Source organism: Osmia lignaria, chromosome 16 (assembly GCF_051020975.1).
Source record: "Osmia lignaria lignaria isolate PbOS001 chromosome 16, iyOsmLign1, whole genome shotgun sequence".
Taxonomy (NCBI): Eukaryota; Metazoa; Arthropoda; class Insecta; order Hymenoptera; family Megachilidae; genus Osmia; species Osmia lignaria.
In genome coordinates, this window is record NC_135047.1 from 2,959,046 (window position 1) to 2,983,670 (window position 24,625).

The 24,625-nt window shown below is 38.5% G+C and overlaps 1 protein-coding gene across 3 annotated transcripts in view; it reads right to left on the bottom strand.

The window, feature by feature from the left end:
* The window catches only part of sm (heterogeneous nuclear ribonucleoprotein L), a 110,100-nt gene that overhangs the window by 67,867 nt on the left and 17,608 nt on the right, over positions 1-24,625 (bottom strand). For all 3 annotated transcript variants that reach the window (XM_034316788.2, XM_034316785.2, XM_034316786.2), the window contains exon 4: positions 351-436. In XM_034316788.2, the coding sequence (XP_034172679.1) occupies positions 351-436 (86 nt within the window). The remainder of the gene's footprint in view (positions 1-350; positions 437-24,625) is intronic.

Consider the following 24,625-nt stretch of genomic DNA (forward strand, 5'->3'; position numbering starts at 1 on the left):
AGAAAAAGGGGGTCATTCATTCGTATGCCAGGAGTTGCTTGGCGATGTTCAACCGGAAGCATCAGGAGGCTTAGGGATAAGGTCGCTGGACCGGAAGATCCTGTAACCGAGTCGTGGCGATCGCAACTTTTGCTTATAAATCTTCATCACATTGTAACGCTGTCACGTGACCGACAAACTTTAGCGATTCCGACAAAAGAAAGAAGGGGAGGAAACGGAAGGGTGTTACGACGGAGATCCTCTTTCGAGCTTAAAAACCCATTTATCGCGGTTCGAGAAGCCCGAAAAAAGCTTGACGGCTCGTAAAACGCGATCCACTTTGAGTGGACAGATTGCATTGCAAAGGATATTCCACCATCGCTTGAACGCCATTCTTCTTGAAGATGACGATACGCTGAACTTGCCCGCTGGGTGCACTGATCGTGTGTAACACTTCCTGCAAACAGAAATATATTTTTAAAAAATTATCGCAAAATTTATTTACATTCTATGCATGCCTGAGTCGAACAATAAATTCGATCTCCACACGAGAGGTATGTAAATCTATCAATAATTATGCATCCGCCCTGCCCTCCAAATATTTATGAATTTTAATAGCCATGGCTGTTCGATGATGGAAAAACTAACAAACAACCGCTTAACCGCCCGATGTACATTGAATAAAAACAATCAATTGCCCAGAATATTACGCGTGTAGCAAATTCTTTTTCATTTTTTCCTCGAGATATTGATCTTCAATAATCTTCCCACTGGTACTTTGTTTGAAAAAGAAAAATTCAGTGTTCAAAGGGGAAAAAAGTGGAAGATAATTTACGACACGGTTGGAAACGTTTCTTTCTGATAAAAACAAAGTCGAAAAATCGAGTCTGAGGAATCGTCGAGTTAACTCGATTAAATTTCGACTGAAGGTACATTTGTTTTTCCTCTCCGTTGTAAACATTCACGATATCACCGGTGAAAATAAGAAACGGAGAATCTAATCCTGTTTCCAAGGAAAGTGGGTCGTTTCTTTCTGTACTTCATCCACTTTTTTACATTCGCTATGAACTGCCAACGAAATATTTTCTACTGTTACCAGTCGGTCCTCGTGTATGGCCGTCGTGTGCGAAAGTAGGGAATAATAGAACGGTTAAATTGGATACGGAAAACTTTACAAAATAGGTAGCGAGGGGTCTCGGGTGAAATTTCACTGGATAGTTTAGTTTGTAAATACTTAAAAAAGAGAAACTAAATAATTTTTAAATAATTACATAGATAACATTATCCAGGGGCTTGACACAAATTAGAAAAGGAATAGATGAATAATTCATTAAATCCTTGAATTTTCATTATTCCCATATGTAGTCGTGTGCAAGGTAGGCTTCCTTTGGTTAAAAATAAATATGGGAAGTCTCTTACTACTTACATTAGACCTGAGTTTGTAAATACTTAAAAAAGAGAAACTAAATAATTTTTAAATAATTACATAGACAACGTTATCCAGGGGCTTGACACAAATTAGAAAAGGAATAGATGAAAAATTCATTAAATCCTTGAATTTTCATTATTCCCATACATAGTCGTGTGCAAGGTAGGCTTCCTTTGGTTAAAAGTAAATATGGGAAGCCTCTTACCACATACATTAGACCTGAGGAAGGAGAAGAGCCTTGGGAGATCCTCAGAAGAACCTAATTTACACACTCCTACATTTCCTCTTAACCAACAGAAGCCTCAGCTGCATATCACTATACATAATTTTCCTTAATAAATGCTATTATATCTTAACAGGTGCAAAAGAAATATAGCACATCCCAGTGTATCTAAGGAATATCCCCTGCAGCTGATCATTAAAACCCACCAAGAGAAAAGAAATAGGGGAGACAGAGGACAAAAGTAACATTTTTCATATTTGGCTTTATTACCAGTGAGTGTTAACAGTGAATTTGAAAAAAGTTATACATGTAGCCCATATATTCCTCTATAAATGCACAATGGTTCAAGTTCCATGTAAGCAATATATTAAGTAGCCATGAACATTGTCCGTAGACATGACAAGTATTACTTTCGTCCTGGTGTCCAGGACAAAAGTAACACTACGAATGACACATGTTATACAAAGTTTTATCTTTATTGCAACAATCAATATAGCCTCTGAATAAATTATACACATAATATTATAGGAATCTTGTTAATTTGTTATCAAAACTTATCCCAAAGACAAGTTTTAACTTTTAACAGCTTACACAAAACACGGTTATAAAGTCTACAAACAACTTATGAAATACCATTATGGCACAGATAAGTCTGCTCACCTTCAATACAGTCTTCATGAGACCAACCCTTACATTTCATGCACTAAAACGTGTTACTTTCGTCCCCAAACACGTTTTTTAAGTTTGAAAATTAATAATTTGGAAAGTATATTGACGGTCTAAATCAAAGATCTGGTTAGGTTAATGTACTATTTAAGAATACATAGACACCTGTTTGCCTCAGAATCTCGGCATTGCCTATCGTTTATTACAAAAAACTTGAAAGAAGAAAAACTTACTTGGTGGTTATCAAATCACAAAGTTAGGTTAACAACAGCAGTTTAGGCGGGAACTCGGCGTCGACTGACTATAAAGGGAGGGGGTATGACGTGCCTCCCACTATAGTGATAAATCTTCCTAGGGACATTACATGTGAACTGGGGGGGGGGGGGGGGGGGGGGGGGCATTGTTACTAGGGGTAGGTCTCCCCTACATAATTATCCTTAATAAATGCTATTATATCTTAACAGGTGCAAAAGAAATATCGCACATCCCAGTGTATCTAAGGAATATTCCCTACAACTGATCATTAAAACCCACCAAGAGAAAAGAAATAATGAAATCATTCCAAAAGTGATCTTCTTTGTGCTCGAACAAAGAAGAACCACGCCAAATGCGTTTCAATCGTAAAATGGAACTGTTAGAATGTATTTTTAAATGTGTTCCAATATAAACGTCCGCGTAAAATGGCTGGTGAACAGCAAACAGTACAATGTTTTGCTCGACGAAAATGCACGCGTCTACGGAATCAGACTTAATTATCCGGCGTTTCCATCTGGAACGAAGAATGCAAGGCTCCTTTGTGCAGCCCGAAACTCGGATAGGGAGATCTTTTGTTGTATCTACGGCGTATATAGCGCGGTGTAAATTCAATACCTTCGTCTTTACCTCCCTTTTTCTCGCCTGTCCCTGTCTCTCGTCGATCTTTAACAAAGGGAGCCCTTTCTCGCTTAAACGACACCGCGAAGAAGCGGCCAGGAATCGTGATAAGAATATAGGTAATCCCTCGACACGTTTCTTTGTTCCGTTAGAAAAGTATTCCCTCACGGAACCCCGTCCGGGGGGTAGAGTGTTAGAAAAGTAATAGATGGAAAATTAATTAAATATCTAAATTTCCATTATTTGTATTTTAGAAAAGATGCACCTTTAGAACTATTTCTACATAATCTTTTCTCATCCCTGGTAGGGGAAAAATTGGAATATTATACTAATAATATAAAGTGAAAAATTTGGAAATTTTTCTATCTTCTAGAATTGAATTGTTCACAATGGTTTACGTGTTAATCATGCAAAATTAATTTGACTTTGAATAAATAACCAACGCTCGTAACAACAATCCTTTCATAAATACTGTACAATTATAATAAATCTCATTATACCGAGTGATTCTCCAATAAGCGTAAAATTAGTTTAATTAGTCAGCACCAAGTATAATGAGAACGAAATGCTGCGTCGAATGCCCGTCGTTTAATATATATGAATGTAAATAAAGTTAGAAAAGTATGTAATAAAATTGTACGAGGAAGAAGAAAGGCTGTAGGAAGGGGTGCATTCAAGGCGACCTAATCAAAAAGATGGCCGATTAGAGTGAAAGACACTGACGAGCAGCAGCAGCCGTCAAAGAAGCGACGGAGGAGACTAATGAAACCTCGAGCTTGTTTGAATAGCGGACGAAATTGAGGAATACATGTTTCGCTTTATTACCATGAAGACAGGGGACTTTGAAGCTACTTTGAAAGGTAAAAATATCCCCTGCAGCCTCGTGACTTAGTCAACGTTCAACACTGATGCACTTAAGTGCCGATGTGCACTTAAGATCAACAATAACCACTTCATAAATTCAAAATTAAATTAAATATTTCCTAACACTATTATTAACAAATTGACTACTATAACGTATACTATAAATTCATGAATAATAAAAATTTTACTCCAAGTGGATAACAATAAAAAATAAAATTTCGAAATTATTCTGAAGGATCCCTTTTCTCAATGACTGATTCAATTCGAGAGATAAATCTCATCCCATGGTACACAGATAGCTGTACTTAACCACCTACTGTGAACAACTGGAATCAAGTTCTCGATGGTAGAAAGTCTCTGTAACCCATCCTCACCATTTCGATGACCTAACAATGGTAAGGTCAGGAGGCAAGAAAATGTCGATTAATAGTTAACAAAGGAACTAATACGTAAAATGGTTACATTGTGTGTTTAGAGAATATTTTACGAGGAATTTTATATCACAGTTAGACCCTGACAGGATACAATGGGTCTCCTAGTCACGAGCTAAAATCCGGGTTCACGATGTACGTGAAAAGATTCGCGAAGAAATAGGGAGCAACGTATACTAGCTGCTTGTGAATTATATATGAACAGATTGTATAGGATGTGGAATTCAGTGGTTGATGCAGCAAAGTTTTCAAAATACATTTCACATCAAAGCTATACAAAAAATGGTTGAATTTTTCTTCTCTAAAAAAGATAGAATCATTTTTATATCCTGCATTTATAATTCAGCAGCATCTTGTATACCAGTTTATTTCGATTCTATCGATCGAACTTTATAAATGCCCGAAGATTAATCACATTAAGCCGTCAATAGCCAGTCTGATGAATTAAATAAGAGACGGGGCTTCTTTTGTAACGATCCACCCTCGACTGATACCCCCTGGCCAGGGCTTTTTTATTATTACGGATCTCGGCTCCTCGAATCTCGTCCCAATCTCATTCACCCGGTTGCAAACGTGTGAAAAAGTGATGAAGCGACACAATTACTGCGTCAATTTACACCGACACTGTTCGAGAAACGTTCTGCCCGTGTCTGAAGACGATGGCAGCAAGAAAGGCAAGTATTTCCCTGGAGAACAATCTCTAAGGTATTCTCGTGTAGGTGTATTCATTGCGAGAAGCCTTCTGCAGTCTAATAAGCATGACACCTGTGTCTATGAAGCATCAAATTGAAGTTTTCTTAATTATTTTTAATATCAATATTTTATTTCGAGAATTTCTGCTTTCCCTATATCGTCATTTTTCTTGTGGAAGTCTATGTTTGGGTGCAAACAAAGAAATTGAAAGGCAAGGTAACCAGGGAGCTTATAAATTCTCTCTTCCTTAATTATGCACGCACGCATGCGGAAACAGAGCAACGAAAGCTATTTAGTTTCGAGAAAAGGATGCAAGAGACGGATTTTTATTCGTCCAGGGAAATTTCATGCAAGGAGATATAAATTGCAAATACACCGAAGACAGTGAATATATTTGAAATTTTCATAATTGATAAACTTGCATATGTAGCTCATATGACATTTGTAAGGAAAGACACAAACTCGGAAGGAAGAACAGAAGAATCAAAGTTCATTTGCTTTCGTTTCATTGGAAATCGTATTTCTGTGGCTGACCTACCTCATCCATGGTGGATTCTCATATTTTTCTTCCACCATTTTTCCCGACCCGGTATAAATATCGACGACAAATTATACTAGTGCCGTATCCTCGACGGACTGGCTACAAAACGAACATCCGGAAGAAAAGCAAACACTCGAACAAGATTCTGCTTTTAACACATGTCAAATTTCCTGGTGATATTTCCTGAAAATCGGGGAGATCGAAAGGAAACTTGAAAATTGATTTTTGAAAAGGAATGGCAATTCTTTAACACTCGAATGTCAATACCTGGGACCGTTTGGAATTAAATACAAAATTTTTATTTACAGAATAATATATGCAAATAGAAATTACAGATAACAATTTTCTTACCATGAAATCAAATTTCTTCGTCTTATAGTAAGTATACGTCTGATCAGCTTCGAAGTCGGACTGAATACTGATGAAAGACACAGTAGCATAGATATCTCTCTAATGTAATCAAAACAAACTACACCGAGCATCGACTCTGGAATGATGAAGACAAACAAACCAGCAGAGTATTAAATGAAAATTTTCCTTCTTTCGAGCTCTTAAAATTGTATTAAGTTGGTTGATTAGACACCAATTTTTTACCATATTTGCAGTGATTTCTAAATTTTCCTATCGTATAATAGTTTCGAAAAATTCTAAAAGGCTTCAGTAAATATTTCTTGATTAACAACAGACAAATCTCTCTATTTTTCAACAGATACGTACGAAAGGTGGAGCTTTTAAAAAAGCTTTTATAATGACCGGTTCGAAGCACACCGGAGACAAGTAATCGTCGTACGAGGGGATCTCTTCGGCATCTCCTATCCTCATTTTTATTCTACACCAGCCGGATCCACGAGTTTGACCTACCTCACGTACCAGTCACCTTCGCCTTCCCTTCATCTTCTTTCCAACCGTGACTGATATAAACGCAACTGGTAGGTTAACTTTAGAGAAGAGCATCAAAGGATACATGTATACACACGTGCACAGCTGTGAAAACCACGACAACTGGATCTCTCGTAATTCCTATGAGCTCTTTAATCATGAAGCATGCCATTCTGAAACTAGGCACGCCGTACATCTTCCCAGTCACATCAATGAAGAAGCTTGGAAAGATTAAAAAGAACACGGACGAGATGCGTTAAGAAACTCCCTGCTAGATTCGAGACTCGAGTTTTCTTATAAAATATTTGTTTTTTTTATGTATTCCTTTCATTTTAGCTTCAAATTAATTCCTCTGCTAACCAAACTTGCGATTTAAAATTAAAATGTAATTTTAAATTCTGATTTTCTAATTTTCATATTAATTCTTTGGGGTGTTATCTACCCACTCCAGATGAGCTCAGTGCTTTATTTTAATGTTAAATAAAGTTTAGTCATATTTGTATACTTCTACAGTGATAAATAAAAAGAAAAAGAAAATGTCCAAGTTTTCTTAATACCTTTAATGGCTTTTAACGTAATTTTCCTCAAGTTCTGCTCAGAATCATATTTAACTACTAATGAAACTGGTCGTGTAAGATAAGCAAAGGCCGTGGACAAAAGAAGGAACATTGAATTCCACCATTGCTTTGTGGTATTGTTTTCAATGCAAATATTGAGCTTTCTGTGGTCGGGTCGAGCTATGCCTTGAGAAAAGTCGAAAATTCTGGGCAAAGACAATGAGGGAAATCGAGGGAAATCCTTGCGGTTTGATATTTTTAACTCGATATTTTCTTATGGAAGCCGGTCGCTTTTAAACTTCTTCCCCATTACCCGGCTACCATGTAAATGCGACCACCGGAGCTAACTTTTGAAAGACCAAGTGTGTTCGCCAAAAGCTGCGGTGACTCCCCCGGTGTTCCTCTAATTCCCACGGGAAACTTCCACCACCGTAGGATTATTCTGCATACGCTCGTGTGTGCACAACGAAATTCCCAAGGGAACACCGGCTTTATTTCGTGGAAAAACGTTGGCTTTCGTAGCTGAACGAAAAGCAAACGGCGAGATAGCAGAATGGTAGAATAATCGGGCCAGAGGTGATTTCTTTTTTTTCCAACAAAAATACTCAGAAAATGAAGAAGCTTTTTCTCGTTTGAAACTAATATGTAACACCCGCCTATGTATAATACCCGGCAGAATTATTTTGACCCAGCTACAAAAATAAAACTGTCCCCTGAAATAATTAAAATGTCTAATGAAATCAAATTTTTGATCTTTCCAAAATGAATATTTTGTGCTGGAAAAATTTTCATAAATAAATTGACGACACTGAAAATTATTGAATTTTTACAAATTAAACAATTTCCATCAAAGGATTATGCCTAATTTAACCTAACTTGAGCGAGGATCATTTGTTCCAAAAATTTCTACGGCTGTTTCTCGTGCAAAGAGAAGAGAATAAAAAGAAAAGCCATGTTCTTTTCCCGGCTCCTCATTACCATTCAAAACGTAGGCTGGCCTCGTTTGACCCGTTCCCGCCAGGAGCATAGAATTTTCCACATTGTCCCAACCGGCTGCGGAATCATGCAAACGTAGCCACCGGGGGCTAAGTTTCCGAGGAACAAGACCTGGCTGCTCGACCACCGTCGAAACCACAATTTTCTACCCCAACTTCTTTCCCCTAATTCCATCGAGACTCCTGCAGGGTGAAGATCGTCCCGCTTACGAGCAAAGACTCGAGTGCGCTCTGACCTTAATCGTCGCCCAGTGTGTACGTATCCAGGGGTTGCTTGTGAAGAAGTCGATTGCCAAGGTGTTAAAGGGAAGAAATACGATTGAGGATCCTCGAGAAAGGATTATACTGGGTGTTGAGAAAAAAAATCTTTCAGTAAAGGATTCCTCGCTGAACTTAAATGAGAAATTAACCCTTCTATGGTAGATTCATTAGATGGCATTAAAATAAAAATTATGTTACTTTTGCAAGGTAGTAAACATTGGATTTTTTTTCCTTGCTGAACTTAAATGAGAAATTAACCCTTCTATGGTGGATTCATTTAGATGATGGCATTAAAATTATGTTACTTTTGCAAGGTAGTGAACATTGGATTTTTTTCTCGGATGAAATATAAGATTTTACAGGAAGAGTTTAGAGTCTTGGAATTTTGGAATCCTGACATTTTTCGCTCCATTTACCAAGAAACGTCTACCTTCTGTGTCGAGAAAGCTTTTCCTAGAACACCTTATAGAAACGTAGAACACGTAACAGCCTCTACAGAGACAGCTGCTTGAGTACAGGTCTCCGGGAAAGCAGATACACGAAATCGAAAGGAAATGTAATCGTAGCGGAGGAAACTCTTAAATCTGTGATGCGAGCACGTGACTCGAATTGACTACGAAGCTGAACGCAAGCATCTTGCTTTGATCACAACGCTCTTGTGTCTGTGGCGACCATTCGTGATCACGTTTCCATTTTATATTGTGTTTCCAGCCCGGAATTCCCGTTATGCTCGAAAGAGCTCGCTGGATTGAATTCTCTAAGAGCGACCAGCAAGTTATACCAGATCATGCTTTTCGATTACCGGTATTTTGATGTTTAACCATTTTCCTATTATAGTCACTGGGTAATCCAACATATTAAGTTAAAAAAAAAAAAATTTTCTGAATTCCTCCCTTCAATCCACACGACCAAAAATTCATATCAAATCCACGAATTATTTTCTAATCTTTCCTAATCCTTTTCTAAATAATCGTCATATTTCTGAGTACATACCTAAATCTCTAAATAGAACACATGACAAAAAAATGATTTAATATTGAGTTCGCTAAGCTTCAGTAAACAAAAGCGCTACTCCACCCACGCACGACCCGTTGTCATTAAATTATCTTACACACACAGACACGACTGTACCCACGTGCATTTGGTATGTACACAGCTGGTGTTTCCAGATGACGTGTTTTAATCGCACCAACTCACTGTTCGTCGCAACAACGAGGAGGAGGACTTAGTTTGCGCCAGTTTTCGCACGAATAAATATTGATTTTTGCTACTTGTTGGACGAGCAACAACACTTTCGACGAATTTTCATTCGCCACCCACGCAACCTCTCTCGAATCGATCAACCGGACGGTTTCGTTATCAGTTATTATCGAATCGATTAAAATTCAAAGGTTAACGTTGCGAGACACGGGTTTTAACGCCACCGAACCAGACGCTATTTGATACTTGAGCTCCGTTCCCGATAAGGTAATGTCTGTTCTGAAATACCTAACTACTTTCAGATAAGCCTGGCTGCTGTATCAAGCTCACAGTATGGTGTATTATCGTTAGATACGGAAACGAAGCCGTTTCAGCAGGCGGCATTGTTAACCGTACCAAGCAGATAGGGTGGAGACGCTTTTCCGTCAAGTATCTGTTACCCTACTTAACTTCCAGATCCTTGAACGTCTTGCCAACTTTCCGTCATCTAGCTGGCAATTCAATAGATTTATTCATTTTCGGGTTACTTCGACAACTTCGCTTTGAATAACAATTCGAGACGGTGCCACTGTGATTTCGGGTAATTAGGGGATTTCTGAAGAACTCTGCACATATTGCAACCACCGCATTATTCGAGGCATTCGGTTCGAGACTGCCCTAAATGGAAAATAACTTTCAATTTGCTTTCATTTTTTTTTTCTAATTAAGCCACTATTGCGCTGAATGCCTCCTTTATTAATGACACCTAAAAGCACCCACTTGTACTCGGAAATTTTTACTAGAACGAAATATCCCCCGAAGAGCGTACTCCGTTTCAGTTTTCGCTTGTTCGAAAGACTTTACGACGCGAACGACAATTAACTGGGACGTTTGAAAAGTTGCCCCGACGGATAAGCAAACAATTCAACCCGACCGACATTGTTCCTCAACAAGTTGCAACCAGCAGTCGTTACGGTGTATAAACTCATCAACGGGTAGTAACGCGGAGAGCCATAAAATGGTGGACGTTGGCAAAATGGAAACTACACAGGTGTAGGTGGATTTAATGTACGTTGATCCGCGACGCGTGGAAAGGCCTATACTAAATCCGGATTTCGAACTCATCCGACCTAATCCTACGACTCGAGTGCTCGATGCAAAGCGCTTAGATGGTTTTCCGACAAATATCGATTGTCACTGAACGCTATCGTCGCCATTACCAGGCATTATTCCGAGTGGGATATACAGGCTAATTCAAAACGATGAAACGAAGTAACAGGAACAAAAATTTCTTTACAATCAACCTGTAAATTTTAATAATCGTTCGCGAGTTCGTCAACCAGCTGCGCATAAAATGTTCCCGTCATTTAAATTAAGGATAAAACTTTCCTTCGTCGTTCATCGACATCAACGCGAAAAACAAAACGTAATTATTCGTCCAGATGGTCGACGTTGTAATCAGCACCGACTCCAGCTGCATTTTCTCGTGGAAATTTCCGCTGAACACTTTACAAATAATTGCCCATTGATAAGGAACGACGTTGTCTCGAAAAGTTTATGAGAAAACTTAAGGGGAGATAAAAAGGAAATTGCAAGAATTGTTCGAGGAAGTGGTATCTGCATCGACTTTGTTAATTTCTTGTGAGAGGAACTTGTTCTTTCATATTTACAACGAAGTAACAATGGAAGTGACGATGATATTTATGACTGTAATTCTTTTTCCAATTTCCTTGAATGACAAGGAAAAAAAAAAATGTATTTAATAAATTAGCAGATTTGTATAAGAATTTGTGCGAAGTTTTTACAAACTTAATTTCTCTCCAAATTTTTCAAAATGATAAATGCTGGAAATTTACAGAGTTCAAGTAACAAATGATGTAAGCACGGAAATGAACGGATCATTTATCACTCCGATTTCTAAATTACAACCGAATTTCTTAGACGCTGCTTGAAACACGCGAAAGCTGTTCTTTATTGCTAAATGTTTCGCGAAAGCATCGAACGTCTTCCGTGAAGTGTAGCTCATAAAATTCCATTAAGAGACCGTAACTTCTCCGGGCTGTTACTTAGAAGAACGTGTCTCGTTCATCGGACGCATATTAACCCGTGAATTAATTTCACGCGAGTTACGAGGCTGCTAGAGCAACAAATATTCGGGACAAATTAAAATTGTGCCAGCCTGGTAAAAGCGACTCCTCGAAGGCATTCTCGATATTAGCTCCGAGGGGTCGGCCGTGTCCGGAATTAATTACACGCTGTTCATAAATCCCAACGGAGAGTGTAATGTATTCATGCTTTTCGTCAACACGAGCCAGAAGTACGAGGCAGAAAAAGTGACTGCAAAAGAGACAAAGAACGGGCTTCCCTTTTCCCTCGAATTACTCGCAAGACTCGCGAAAACTTCTCGACCAACTTTTCCGGCGCCGCGAACCTGTTCGAAAGGGGGTCTTTTTCCGAGTTTGTTTAACGAAAAAAAAAAGGAAGTCTCGCCGGATTGTTTGCCAGGCAAACAAGCTATCCAACTTTCCACGTGTCTTATCCAATGTCTTCGGAAACGAGGAAAGCATGCTTCCGAATAACTACCTGATACTTTTCGAGTCCCTTTCGTGGAACGATTACTAAACATTGAATCGAACTTCAACAGAAGGTAACTTTTCTAAATTGTCAATTCTAAAGACTGGTGTTTGCTGTGGAATAATAGAATGATTATCTGAAGTGGAAGAAGTAGGTATTTTTATACTATGATGGGTGGACATCAATCCATCATTATCTAATTTACCAAAGATTCATCGACTCGAATAGATCTAACGATGACTCGTGTACAAATTATAAGTAATTGAATTTCAAAGGCATGCTACGAGCTCTGCTTATTTTACAATCCGAGCCATCAGCCAATTGCATTCCATGTTATTTTCTTTCATCTTGGATTTAGACGAAGAGATATTTCTCAAGAACAATGGGAATATCTAAGGAACAATAAAGAATCATGCCTGACACTTGGTGCTTATATGTAGTTCTAACGCTGTACATAATCTGCTCGAGGAACTTATTTTGAGTAAAAGAGGAGTAACGTATGGAGCAAATGTATGGTATAAAATCGTACAGAAGATCCATCGTGAATCCATGAATCCACCTGGCGTCAAATATATCCGTGACATCATCGACATCCAACGAGATCAAAAAATAGTTGTGCAGTCAGAATAGAATGATCCCTCGTCGGATCGCGAGATGCACGGGATTGGTGAAAATGTGCAGCATACCAGTTCAAGGATAATCTGAGAAAGCAATCGTCCAATGATATACAGCGTGAATCAATTGGGTCGAGTTATATCTGAAGCTTAGTTGTAGATAGGAAAAAATTGAATTCATGTAGGAATACCTGTTTCCTTATGACTTCACCTTTTTATAAGTGCAACGATGCAACTGCATTTATTAACACCTTGACTGCAACAAGGCATACTACATTCTAATTATTATTGGAATACTTAAGTAAATTTTCAAATTCCAAATTTCAAGCTTCCAATTATCATCTCACTAATTAATATAGATAAATGACACTATTCAAAATAATATTTTTCTACTGCTTTCTTTTAATTATTCGAGTACTGGTGAGCTGAATGAATTTTGTCTGCAATCCTATTTCTAAAAAGAATTATCCGATGTATTAAATATTCAACAAAAGTGGTACTTATCGTGAGTCACTTCGGCCAAATCAATGTTAGAGAGTCTTTGTGTACTCTTCAACGATATTGAACTTTGTTTGAACCCGAAATTTCCTAACGCATATACACGACGGTGTGTCCTCTGGCCGAATTAAAATATTCAAATTGCAGCTGGTTGCTGTATATTCAAAGCATGCTTGAAATGAATTTATCAGGTGTCTCGCGTTGAACGATTAAAGTTTCGTTGCATAGAGGGGGTGCAATAATTAAAGCACAGCTGATAAGCTGCAGCGACAGTAATCGCTTCTTTGCTTAACCCTTTCGCTGCTGACGCTTATTCGAATCTTTTACAAGTACCATTTATGATCATCCGTGGTTAAGTCCCAGCGAGGTTCGAGGATTGCATCATCCTGATGGATACTTTTTCTCGAATCGAAGCCAGATTAACTCGCGCGAAAGAATTCAAGCACGCGAACAGCGCGATGTTCGACGCGCGCTGAATTTATCGCGCGTCTATTTAAGAAGCCGGGCAACGTAATCTCGCGAGAAGAACACGGAGAAGCGAGTAGATGACGCACGAGGAAGGCGCGATCGCGAGGTCGATGCCATCCAAGCGAACCGTATCGCTTGCTAAATGATTCAGCAACGTCGATGATCAGAAGGCTCTCGCCGGTAATGATCTCCGGTAACGCTTCGACAAATAACAGGTCGCGAATAAATCAGTGAAACCCCGAGCCTAGGGGCATTCCCTATTATTAGAAATTCAATTTACCAAAATAAAAAATTTTTCCAATTTCTTATTTTATTGAGAACCTTTCATTTCACCATAGTAGTTATGGATTAACATCGTCACAAGCGGATACAATATCCGTGAAATTTTATACACTGTAAACAATAGAATCTAGTTTCCTCTGGAGAAGCAAACTTTCAAAAAGCTTGTCGAGTAAGGCGATCACTGATACGAGATAAAACAAGAAGCTAATAGAATCTGATACACAAGATCGTTCAATTTCCACAGTGTCAAGCATGAAACACATAGTAGGTTGAAACTTCCTTTGATCGTAAATATAATGGTTGGAAAAGCATCTTGGTATGGACGTTTCATTCGCCACGGGTCGATACAGCGTGCACGTTAATATCAGATAATGGATACGCGATGGGTGAGAATGGGCAGAACGATAAAATTGTGGAAACGACGGGAAGAGTTATAGCGGGTGGAAAATGGAAAGAAAATTATATTTTTCCTTGGAACACTGTCGTATCTTGTGCATCGAAAACGAACAAATGAAATGAAAAAATGAAATTTATGGAAGAGATAAATATAAAAATGATATTTATGATGCATAACGAACCGAAGTCGACATGCAGTTGTAATATTATTTAAAAAAGTACAAATTTATTGTTTGCAACTGAAGAATAATTATGCATTTTTGTAACAGTAAAATGTTTAAAAAATATGCAATGATTAATATATGGTAAAATATTACACTCTGCAGTTGATATCCGAGTGTAGAATATAAATGCAGCAAACTTTCTGACAGTAGTATAGGTCAATCAAATGTGCCAGTGGTATAGGTCAATCGTATATGAACCGTGACTGTTTTATAGCAACGTGACATGCAAACGTGCGTTGTTGCAGCAGTTAAAGAAAATTAATAAGCATTTCTGTCCTATTAATACTTAGCATTACCCAACGTTATCATACAATATATCATAATTAAGTTTTTAATGAAAGAACAGATTAAAATCAAATGAAATAAGACGTTATTATATTTTTACATTAATGTAACAATATAGAATAACAAATTGATAGTTTCAACTGAAACATGTTAATTCGAATGGAATGATACGATCTAAGAGGGAAGTATTTCGCTAAAAGGATTATCAAGTTCCACGTGTCTTTCACTCAAGCGTCATAGTTAACTCGTTTTCCCTGGTTAACACGTTCAGAGACGAATTGCAGGAAGGTAACGAATTAAGGAAAATTAGAAGCACTTTCGCGAGATACGTGCACCCCCATCAATCACGCTTAAACAAACCTCGTAGTTGAGGAAACAGTCATCGACTCTAGAAGCACAGCAAACAAGACGAGTTTCAGTGCCCGCTTCGCACACGGAAACGGACAAGCCTTTATTTAGAAACACTTTTCGTGGCTTGACCAAACGAAGTAAAAACGTTACTTTCGATAACCATGACAATGATGTGTACCGCTACCCTTTTATATTAATAAAATCTTGTTGGAGTACTGTTTCAATTATTCGTATATTGCAATTTTAATTTTAATTTTCGTATCAGGGCCCTAATTAACCCTTTCACTACAGCGAAATTTAATCCAGAATTATTAAATTATAGTTTAGAATTGTTGTTCTATTGAATATTATAATTTAGAATTTAGAATTATAATTTAAAATTGGTATTCCATAGAATAACAATTCTATTGAATAACAATTCTGGGATAATTTAATAATTTTGATAAGTAATTAAGTGAAATTTAACCCAAAATTATTAAATTATAATTTAGAATTTAGAATTATGATTTAATAATTTTGATAGTAATATGATAATTACTATCCCAAATGCAATTTATTATCACTTGAAAATATCCAAATAAGACAGTTTTTCAAAATATAACTAATACTACAAGAAACAGTTCTCGAATCCATTATCACGCTTAAAAGGTCATTAATTGAGACGGGTACGAATACTTTTGCGCCTCACTGTACGTATCTGTTTATATTTAGCGCAATTGCACAGCTCGGACAGCGTTCGTTCGTTTTGCTTATTTGAACGGTCGCGCGAAAACATCTGTTCTATCGAATGCCTGGCCAATCGAGATTTTTCCACGCGCGCGAGTAATTCAAACGGTTATTCGTAATCGGCTGTTTGTACGTACAGGGTAAACGCGTCGGCTGTCACAGAGGTAGAAAAGTGAAAAAAAAAAAAACACCCCGTATCAGGCATGTGTTACGAGGCTGGTGTATCAATTGAATCTGTCCGCGAGGGAATTAATCGAAGGTAAACGGGCGGGCTAGATTCGCCTGATACGGATTTATTGCGGCGGGAAACGCGGTTGTTGCTCTGTCACGCGCGAGGATACAGCCAGCCACACGGTTTCGCGCGCTTGCGAATTCAACGCGAGCAAGAGGCATGTGTTATGCAGTCACGCGATCCGCGTGCATAAGCTTCGACGCGCTCGGGACGCGATCCAGACGCGAATCAGACGTGCGAGCGTGCTTGACGATAAAATTAGAAGCGAAAGGTGCGACGTGATTAACAACCTCGTTTTTTCCATGCTAAGTCGAGCCGTAATGCGTGTAACGAGGAACGCGAGAAAATAATGCCGTGTTTTCTTTTTAAACTGACAACGAAATGGAGTTTTCGAAAAGAAATAAGGGTAGATGAACTTTACACCAGTAAATCAGGTTTAATGGATCGATTTCAGTCTGGAAAAATGTGACGTAAAAGACCTCGCACCTGTGGGACCTGATTTAGTGACCCTCTACCCCTGCAGTCCTATGGGGATGACATCGAACTTGGAGGAGCAAGTTTATAGTTACTTTGGGTTCATCGATCTTGAATAATTTAAAACTTACACGAACCCTTAGGATACAAATATATTCCGGATTCTTATAAGGTGCGAACAATTCTGATCAGAGTAAAGCTGAAAATATAGTGCAACGAAGAATCCTGAGGATTTGAAACATCCTAGGATCCTACATGCTTTACAAGCACGTGAAATCCCATAATACTCGGAACCACTAAGACCCTGAAACCTGGTAGCTCTTCTGATGGGTTCTGGGGATTGCTTGATCCCTTGTATAGTGTACCAGAAATCTAGGATTACGTGTATCTGTCCCAAGAATTTCGACCGTATCATTAACACCGGTAATCTCTGTTTTCCTCTCTGATTCAAAATTTATCCAATAAGATTTAAAGAAAATATATATAACTACTTTAAGTAATCGTTCAAAATTTTAGATGAAACTTTTGAAACAATTTATTACATATTATATCGAAAGCTTTCATCTATATTCATTGAAAGATGCAAAGTGTCTAGAACAGGAATGAATTTACTTCTAGGATAGAAATTACAGTCCACGCGAACCGTAGTTACAATGGTAGTTGTAGGCGGTAATAGGAACTCAAACGGAAGTTCCTAACGAAGAGCAATTTCGTTACAACTGCTGGGAATAGAAACGCGGACTTAACTGCATGTACGAACGCTCGATATAATTCGTGAATTACCGACGCTGAAGGCACTCAGTTTGGTTTGTGTCTTTTATAGACGTCTTTTAAAAGGCTCGAGGAAAAGAAAGCAACCACTTTATCCGAGGACACTTTTCTATAATAACGTTCAAAAACCTATGAGCATCATGAACCCAACGACTCTAATATATAAACCGAGTCTGACAAAGCCGTAATTAATAATACAAAAAATTGTTGATATGAAAATTGTAAAATGGAAACTATATTTTGGCCGAAGTGAAAAATCTTTTGCATTATTAATTTAAGAGATACGATGGTCAAGTTTTGTTTTTTAAATGGAACCATGTATTTTTTTTCAGATCATGTGATTTTAATTAGTTTTCAAGATATAACGTTTACAAATTTCCCGATTTTCAGTAGATACGTCTTGGTTTGAGTCACAAAAGCGGCCCTATTGTCGCGGTTTCTTATTCTTTTGATCCGCCGTTTCTAGAGTAGACTCCCGGTGTAGCACTTATCGCAACAATAGGGCCGCTTTTACTACTTGCTACTCAAACCAAGACGTATCCACTGAAAATCGGGAAATTCGTAAACGTTATATTTTGAAAACTCATTAAAATCGAGTGTATACATTAAAGCTTAATGAATTCGTCTTGAGAAGCACTATGACACGTTTACAATGTAACCAGCTGAACTCAAAGTGATACATGGTGTCGGTCAGCGCTGTCACAACACTGTCTCTTAAATTTCTAATGATTATATAGGGTCGTTCTCAGGCACGTTCAAGAATTTCCCTGCTATATGTCACGAACTTTCCGGTCGGCTATGCGGAAAAATCAATATTTATGGCACGCTGTCAACTGGCTCTACCATCGGGACTCTATTTTGGTGATAGGCCTGATTCTACCTTTACCGCAACCGTGCCTCGACCTCTCGGGAGTTCGAATTTTGACGAGTACAAATACGCTCGACTAGGAAAAAAGACACGGGACTAATCGATCCGAACAGAGGCTGAAAAGCTTCTCGAACGTGAAAGCAAGTTCATCGACATAAATCAAACGACGTCGGTGATAGCATGAGAAAAAGCTGATCCCAGCCAGAAGGAATAAAACGCAGTAGCCGAGAGATCGTGAATCTCTTCGAAACGATTCGTCCACCCACGTATGGGTGACACTGGAAGACAGAAAGACGTCAGCTTGAGAGGGTCGTTTCGATTCGTGAGGAGAAAACCTAGATTTCTCAAGGACATTGATACGTCTACCATTGGTAAAAACACAGTTTCTATTGATTATTTGATATAGATTATTAATTAATCGAGGCTTTGAAAGTTCAACACATTCTATAACCTTAGAATAATAATTTCATTTATGTGTAATATTTCTAATTAAGTTGGGATTCTTAATATAAGCCTGATGAAATCTCAGAGATGACGATAAGTATTTGATTGCTAAGGAAACACTACGGTTCTCAGGGGTGTCGCTTAGGAAACAGATACAAATCGTTGATATTTTGGTGAAAAATATATGTTTGAAAAATAATGGAACGATGGCCCATAGGTGGGCAGCTCGTTCCACACCCATTCGCCTAAAGGTGTAACGAAAGACAGTAGAAGAGAAAAGAGCGTGGGCGAGAGGAAAGGGTGGGTTTTATCGATTATCGACTAGAGCCGGAAAAAGAGCACAGCTTGATGGATTCAAACACGGCCTACCACTTTTCCCGACTACTTCAACCACACCCTACCTCGGTCACTGTTGGAGAGTCGTTAAAATGGAACACTATCGAGTGCGAGCAGAAGAAGCAGGGAAAAATTTCACTGATTCCTGATACGTACGTGTGCCAGAACAAATCGTAACGCAATACCCGTGGACCGAGTGTTCTTATGTTTCACGCCTTTTTTTCAAAATATTTGTAACACTTAACACCATCTGTTATCCATGAAATTTATAATAAACTGTACTTTAATTAAATCCAAGAATTTTTTTATTGGGTTGATAAAATGGCATTTCATTTTTGTCTAAGAATAATTAAATATTCAAAAAATTAAAAAATCAATCATTTGATTAAACATCATCGAATACTATCAATTGTCAATAAACATTGACGTAATTGACAATATTGTATTAACAATGTATATACATATATTATTTAATTTTCACCGAGTAAATTGCAAAATGAATGTAATGAATCAATAGAGTACAAAGTTAATCAGAATAAGTGATTCTACCGCGATGCTCAAACAAGACATCCTCAACAGCAACCCTTAGAAAACTGAAACCGGAGAATGAAACATTGATCGTTTCAAGAAATTGCTGTCTCGCCTGTTCAACGAATTAATCCTCCCTCGACTAATGACGAGAATCTGTTCTAGTTGAATATTATGATACCACTCGAGTAAAATTAATCAAAATACCCGGCGGCTGAAGCGGAGGTAACAATGCAAGGCATCGGAACAGCGAACCGTTTAATAAAATCCTCGATTACCTCGCACGGTTTATTTTTAATCGATTTCACGGACAGCGCCGTAACAATTATTACAGTTCGCAAAAGCCGACGAACGCGTCCTCATTGAGAGCCAATCGGTCCGCGTATCAATTGCATTCGATCAGGAATAATTTATCGTTTCATTTGAATCTGGCACGAGTGGCTCGAAACTGATTCGCGTGACCGATCGCAATTCAGTTTTATCGGCTCCAAGATGAAACCGATTGGTCGTTTAGACGACACGTGTAATTAGGGAACGGCAATGTCCTGTCGATACCGGGGAATCGAACGAGTGCATAAAAATGCATTCGCGTTGCAGCGAACGAATCTCGGGCGATTGAAGACAGACGCGAAAATTCATTAGGATGGGTTATAAATTCGTGCTTCTGACAGGAAGTTAGATGCTTTCCCTTTTGCTTTTCATTATTTCCACGGGTTCTCGTTTATCTCATCCTACCGACGATTTATCGCCATGTTTCGAGTTACGATTGGACGCGTCTAAAATAATGTCAGTTTCTCTAATTATCTTCCTTCCTACGCAAACGTGGCTTGGATTTTCAACGTATATCAAAATGATTTTACAAAGCTTCCGGGAACCTTTGATAACCCACGAAGAAGACGTACTTTGTGCATGGCTGACCTAATCGTCGAAAGTATTTATTATAATACCGAAAGGATTAAATATCATTGTAGTTCACAATAAATTTTATAAAATACCTCGATTACAATTATACTAAATAACTGGAGGTTTTTTGAGAAGCTATAAAAATTAATTCACTAAAATATTTTCATGGTTTTAAAAAATTACAATTTGTTGGTATCGTGAAAAAAAATAGTGAATGGTAATTTTTCAACTTTTTTATGTGAGCCTTTAAAGTTATAAAAAAGTTATAAGTAATTAAAATTCACACGTTCACTGTATATTCTAACAATGTTATAACTCGCCCTGATAGAAAATATTATAAATATACAAATATTTATCACCTAAACGTGAACAATTGAATAGTTGAATCGAATCGATCGTCTTGCCGATTCAAGTGTAACATCGTTCATTTACAGATCCGTCGTACAGCAGCTTTGAACCGTTCGAAATCCTTGAATGAGGAACGGTTGCACGGTCGATTGCAATTTAAAAGGGCGCCACGGTATTGTGGAAAATCGAGAGCATTCTCGTGGACTTTCATAGAATCGAACTTTTGAGGACAGACTCTCGGAGCACTTTAAGAATGTTCGTAGGGGGCAAATAAAAAAGAAAAGAACGGCTTTCCCGATGTTAGGCTCTCTTCTGCTTCCTTTACCTTCCACTTGTTTTCTACTTATAAGCTACTTCCTGAAAGGCGATTCTTTTATCCGTCAAACTTCTAACGCGAACAGTCGGGAAACGGGTTCTACCCGGGAAGAAAGGAAACGGGGGCCGCGTTTTGCTTCGATTTATTCACGGTTACGGCCTCGTTCGCTCGAACGGAACGAATATTTCAAAACTTTCCTACGAGATAATTGGATAAAGGAAACGATATTAATATTTAGAAAGACGGTGCTAAATTCGATTCTAAATTCTTTCTATAAATTTCAAACTCGATCCATCCGTACAACAAATAAACTCGTACGTAAAATTCAATTCATGATCACCGCAAAACATTGAAAAGTAAACCACCCCGGGGCGCATAACGAAACATAGAAATTTATTTTGAAACGCAATATCCAACGGGAAAGCATTTGTTCCCGAGGAACCGAAAATTAATTCGCATTATTCCAGTCCGAATGGTTCATATCCCGCTGAAATTGATCGCGCAGCATCCCGTCCGGGAGCGATAAACCCGACGAAATAAAATTCAAACGAGCGTCGTTAGTCCGGCCTGCCAGGATACGCTTCGACGAGGGACTATTTTTTTTCTAGCCGCTAATAAAACGCGAATTTTTATTCCCTTGTGATAAAAATCGATCCGGAATCGTCGGTCTGATAAAGGCTAGCCAGCTTTTCGAAATTATTTTCATTTGCAACGGCGTTAAAATCCTAGACACCTGCGTATCAATATTAAAATTTCGCGAACGCAAGGATCGAATGATAAACGATCGTGATAAATAGAAAGTAGAGCAATCTTTCCAGTGTGATCCCAGATTTTGCGATAGAAAGTTGCGCAAACTCGGAGCAGAAAAACCGAAGCCGGTGTAGGCGGTTAAACGCAAGTCCAGCTCCCTAACGGTATACAGAGTTAGATTCTCTAAGTTCTAAGTACTCGAGCAACTCTAGAAGAAGCATTGAAACGGGCCGATAAGGTTACACCCGCTGCAGTAACCGGACCTCGATCGTAGATTTCTATTTAAATCGTAGAAAATACCGGTCGGGACAAACTGTCTTCGGCTCTGTTAACTGCTGGATAACGAGAGGGAAAAGGAGGAAAAGCGACGAAATCGCATTCTGCACGAACGAACTTGGTAAACGGAAGAGGTAATCCACTTTGGAAGCAAAGTTCCTATTTCTTCCTCTTATCTACACTTCCGCCCTTATCTTCGAAGCTTACCATATGTCTGATTTTAACGGAGGGGGTGAATTATTTATCGCGGACCTAGGAATCCGTTCTCGTGCAAGGATTTTAAATTAAAAGAAACACGCTAAAAATGTATCCCGAGAAGTTTCTAAGAAACATTCAGTCTTTTGAAAAGATATAGAAAATTAAATTAAAAACTTTTTTATTTAAAAGGTGCGGTTTAATTCTACCCCATCTTTCGGGAAATTCTTTGACCGTGACTTAAAAATTTGTCTCTCCTTTCAACGCCGAATGAAACTCAAAGCTTTTCTCCAAATACAAAGAGGTTTTCACGGATTTGTCGTAGGAAGTTCCGCGTTCGCGTTAGTTGCAAATGGGAAGTGAATGCATAAGAAATGCGAGAGACAACCTTTCTCCCGGTAGACGAGAGAAGTAGGTCGTAGACATTAAACGCATGGAGCTGCTTTATACACCGTGTAACGAAAACCGCGGAAAACATCTTCTTACCGCGTATGGGAATATAATTCTAGCCTAGTGTCCTCCAGACACCAACGAAAGCTTGCAGGCTTTGGTTGCAGCCCGGTTCTAACATGGAACTTCATTTCGTGTCACGAGTTACGAGCGAGTAAATTGAACGTAGAGGAAAATGGATTTAATGACTCGGCTGATGAACCTATAAAACACACTGCCATTTGCTAATTTGAAGCATATTACAATTTTCAAAGGTACATAAATATTTGACTGGAAAAAATATTGAAAATTATACTAATTATAATTCAAAATATTTAGGGTAGAGAAAAGGATATTCAAAAAGATAAAATTCCAAATTTTCGGCTAAAAATGGAAGACCGTGCAAAGTTGTTCGGTGAAATGTGGAGCATGGCCAATTAAAATATTTTCATTGGAAGGGGTGCTATCGGTGACGTGCGGACAGCAAGTAGCGCCATATAAATTCGACGAAACGCCGTCACTTTAAAATAACATCTATCCGGAGCCGAAGTAATATAGCATGGTATTTCAAATAAAAGCACTCCATCGTACCAGAGACACCGCAGAGCCGCTTCCTAAGGTGTTAATCTTAATCCGCTGACTCAAACGGGCGCCCCGTTGATGATTTATTACCGGGATTAAAGCGCGTGAAAATTCATTGCTACCTACAGTTTCCGACTTAACTTAATACACAAGATTGTGTATACACAGAGTACTTTGCAATAGTTGACAATTTTATTTGAAACTTCGTGTAAAACTTTTGATAAATGAAAATTGATTTTAGGCCGATTACCTTGAATTAATGAAAAGTCAAATTACTATGCATGTTTCATATTTCAGAAAGAAATATTGCTCTACACAGAGGGAGAATTATTTCAGGGTATTCCGTTGGAAGGAAGAATTCCAATTCCGAATAACGAAAGGTGAACTTGAAATTTTCCATTTTCTTTTGTACCACCGTGTATGATATATCGAGCCGTTGCACGTTTACATGCGGGGAAAATTCGTATTCGGTTCGCGTAAACCCGCGTGACTGATGGTGGCGTTCTTTTGAGCGATGTCGAAAAGCTGGCACCGGCTTATTCCATACGTGCCTTCAAAATTTGTCACCGGTACTCGAGAACAACCTCTAAAGAGTTACGAACCGTTCGTGCTAAAACACGTACGTGCTTCGGGTTCACTAGTTGCACATCGCGGGAAGTGTGAAACGCTTTTTTTATTTTCAATCGAACCCGAGCCCGTGATTCGAAACTTTACAGAAATACCGTGTAACGCGATGATTTATCAGGTGACTCGTTCTAATTGAGCCGAAAATATCTGAGTAGACAGGGTAAGCCGCGAATATCGCGTCCAAAGAACACACGAGACACGTGTGTGGGTGTGTATTAACCTTAAGGCGAATGCCAGACGTGGGTTACATACGGTATCCGAGAAATTCCTCTGCAACGATGATAAATAGTCCTTTTTACATAGCTTGATCGTTTTTCTATGCACGGTCTGCTGTAAACAAGGCTGGTGATGTACGAGATTGATAGCAATCGCGAGACCGTGTGACAAATGATAGGTACACTCGCGATCAAATGAGACCTACCGTATGAAAAGCTATTTTTCTGAAATTTTCTCGTGATGAAATAACAGAATTACCAGGGAAATGGAAGAAAATTGGTTAAATCTGACAATTTATGGGGATCGCTACAGCGAGCGTTGACGTTTATCGGTTCGTAACAC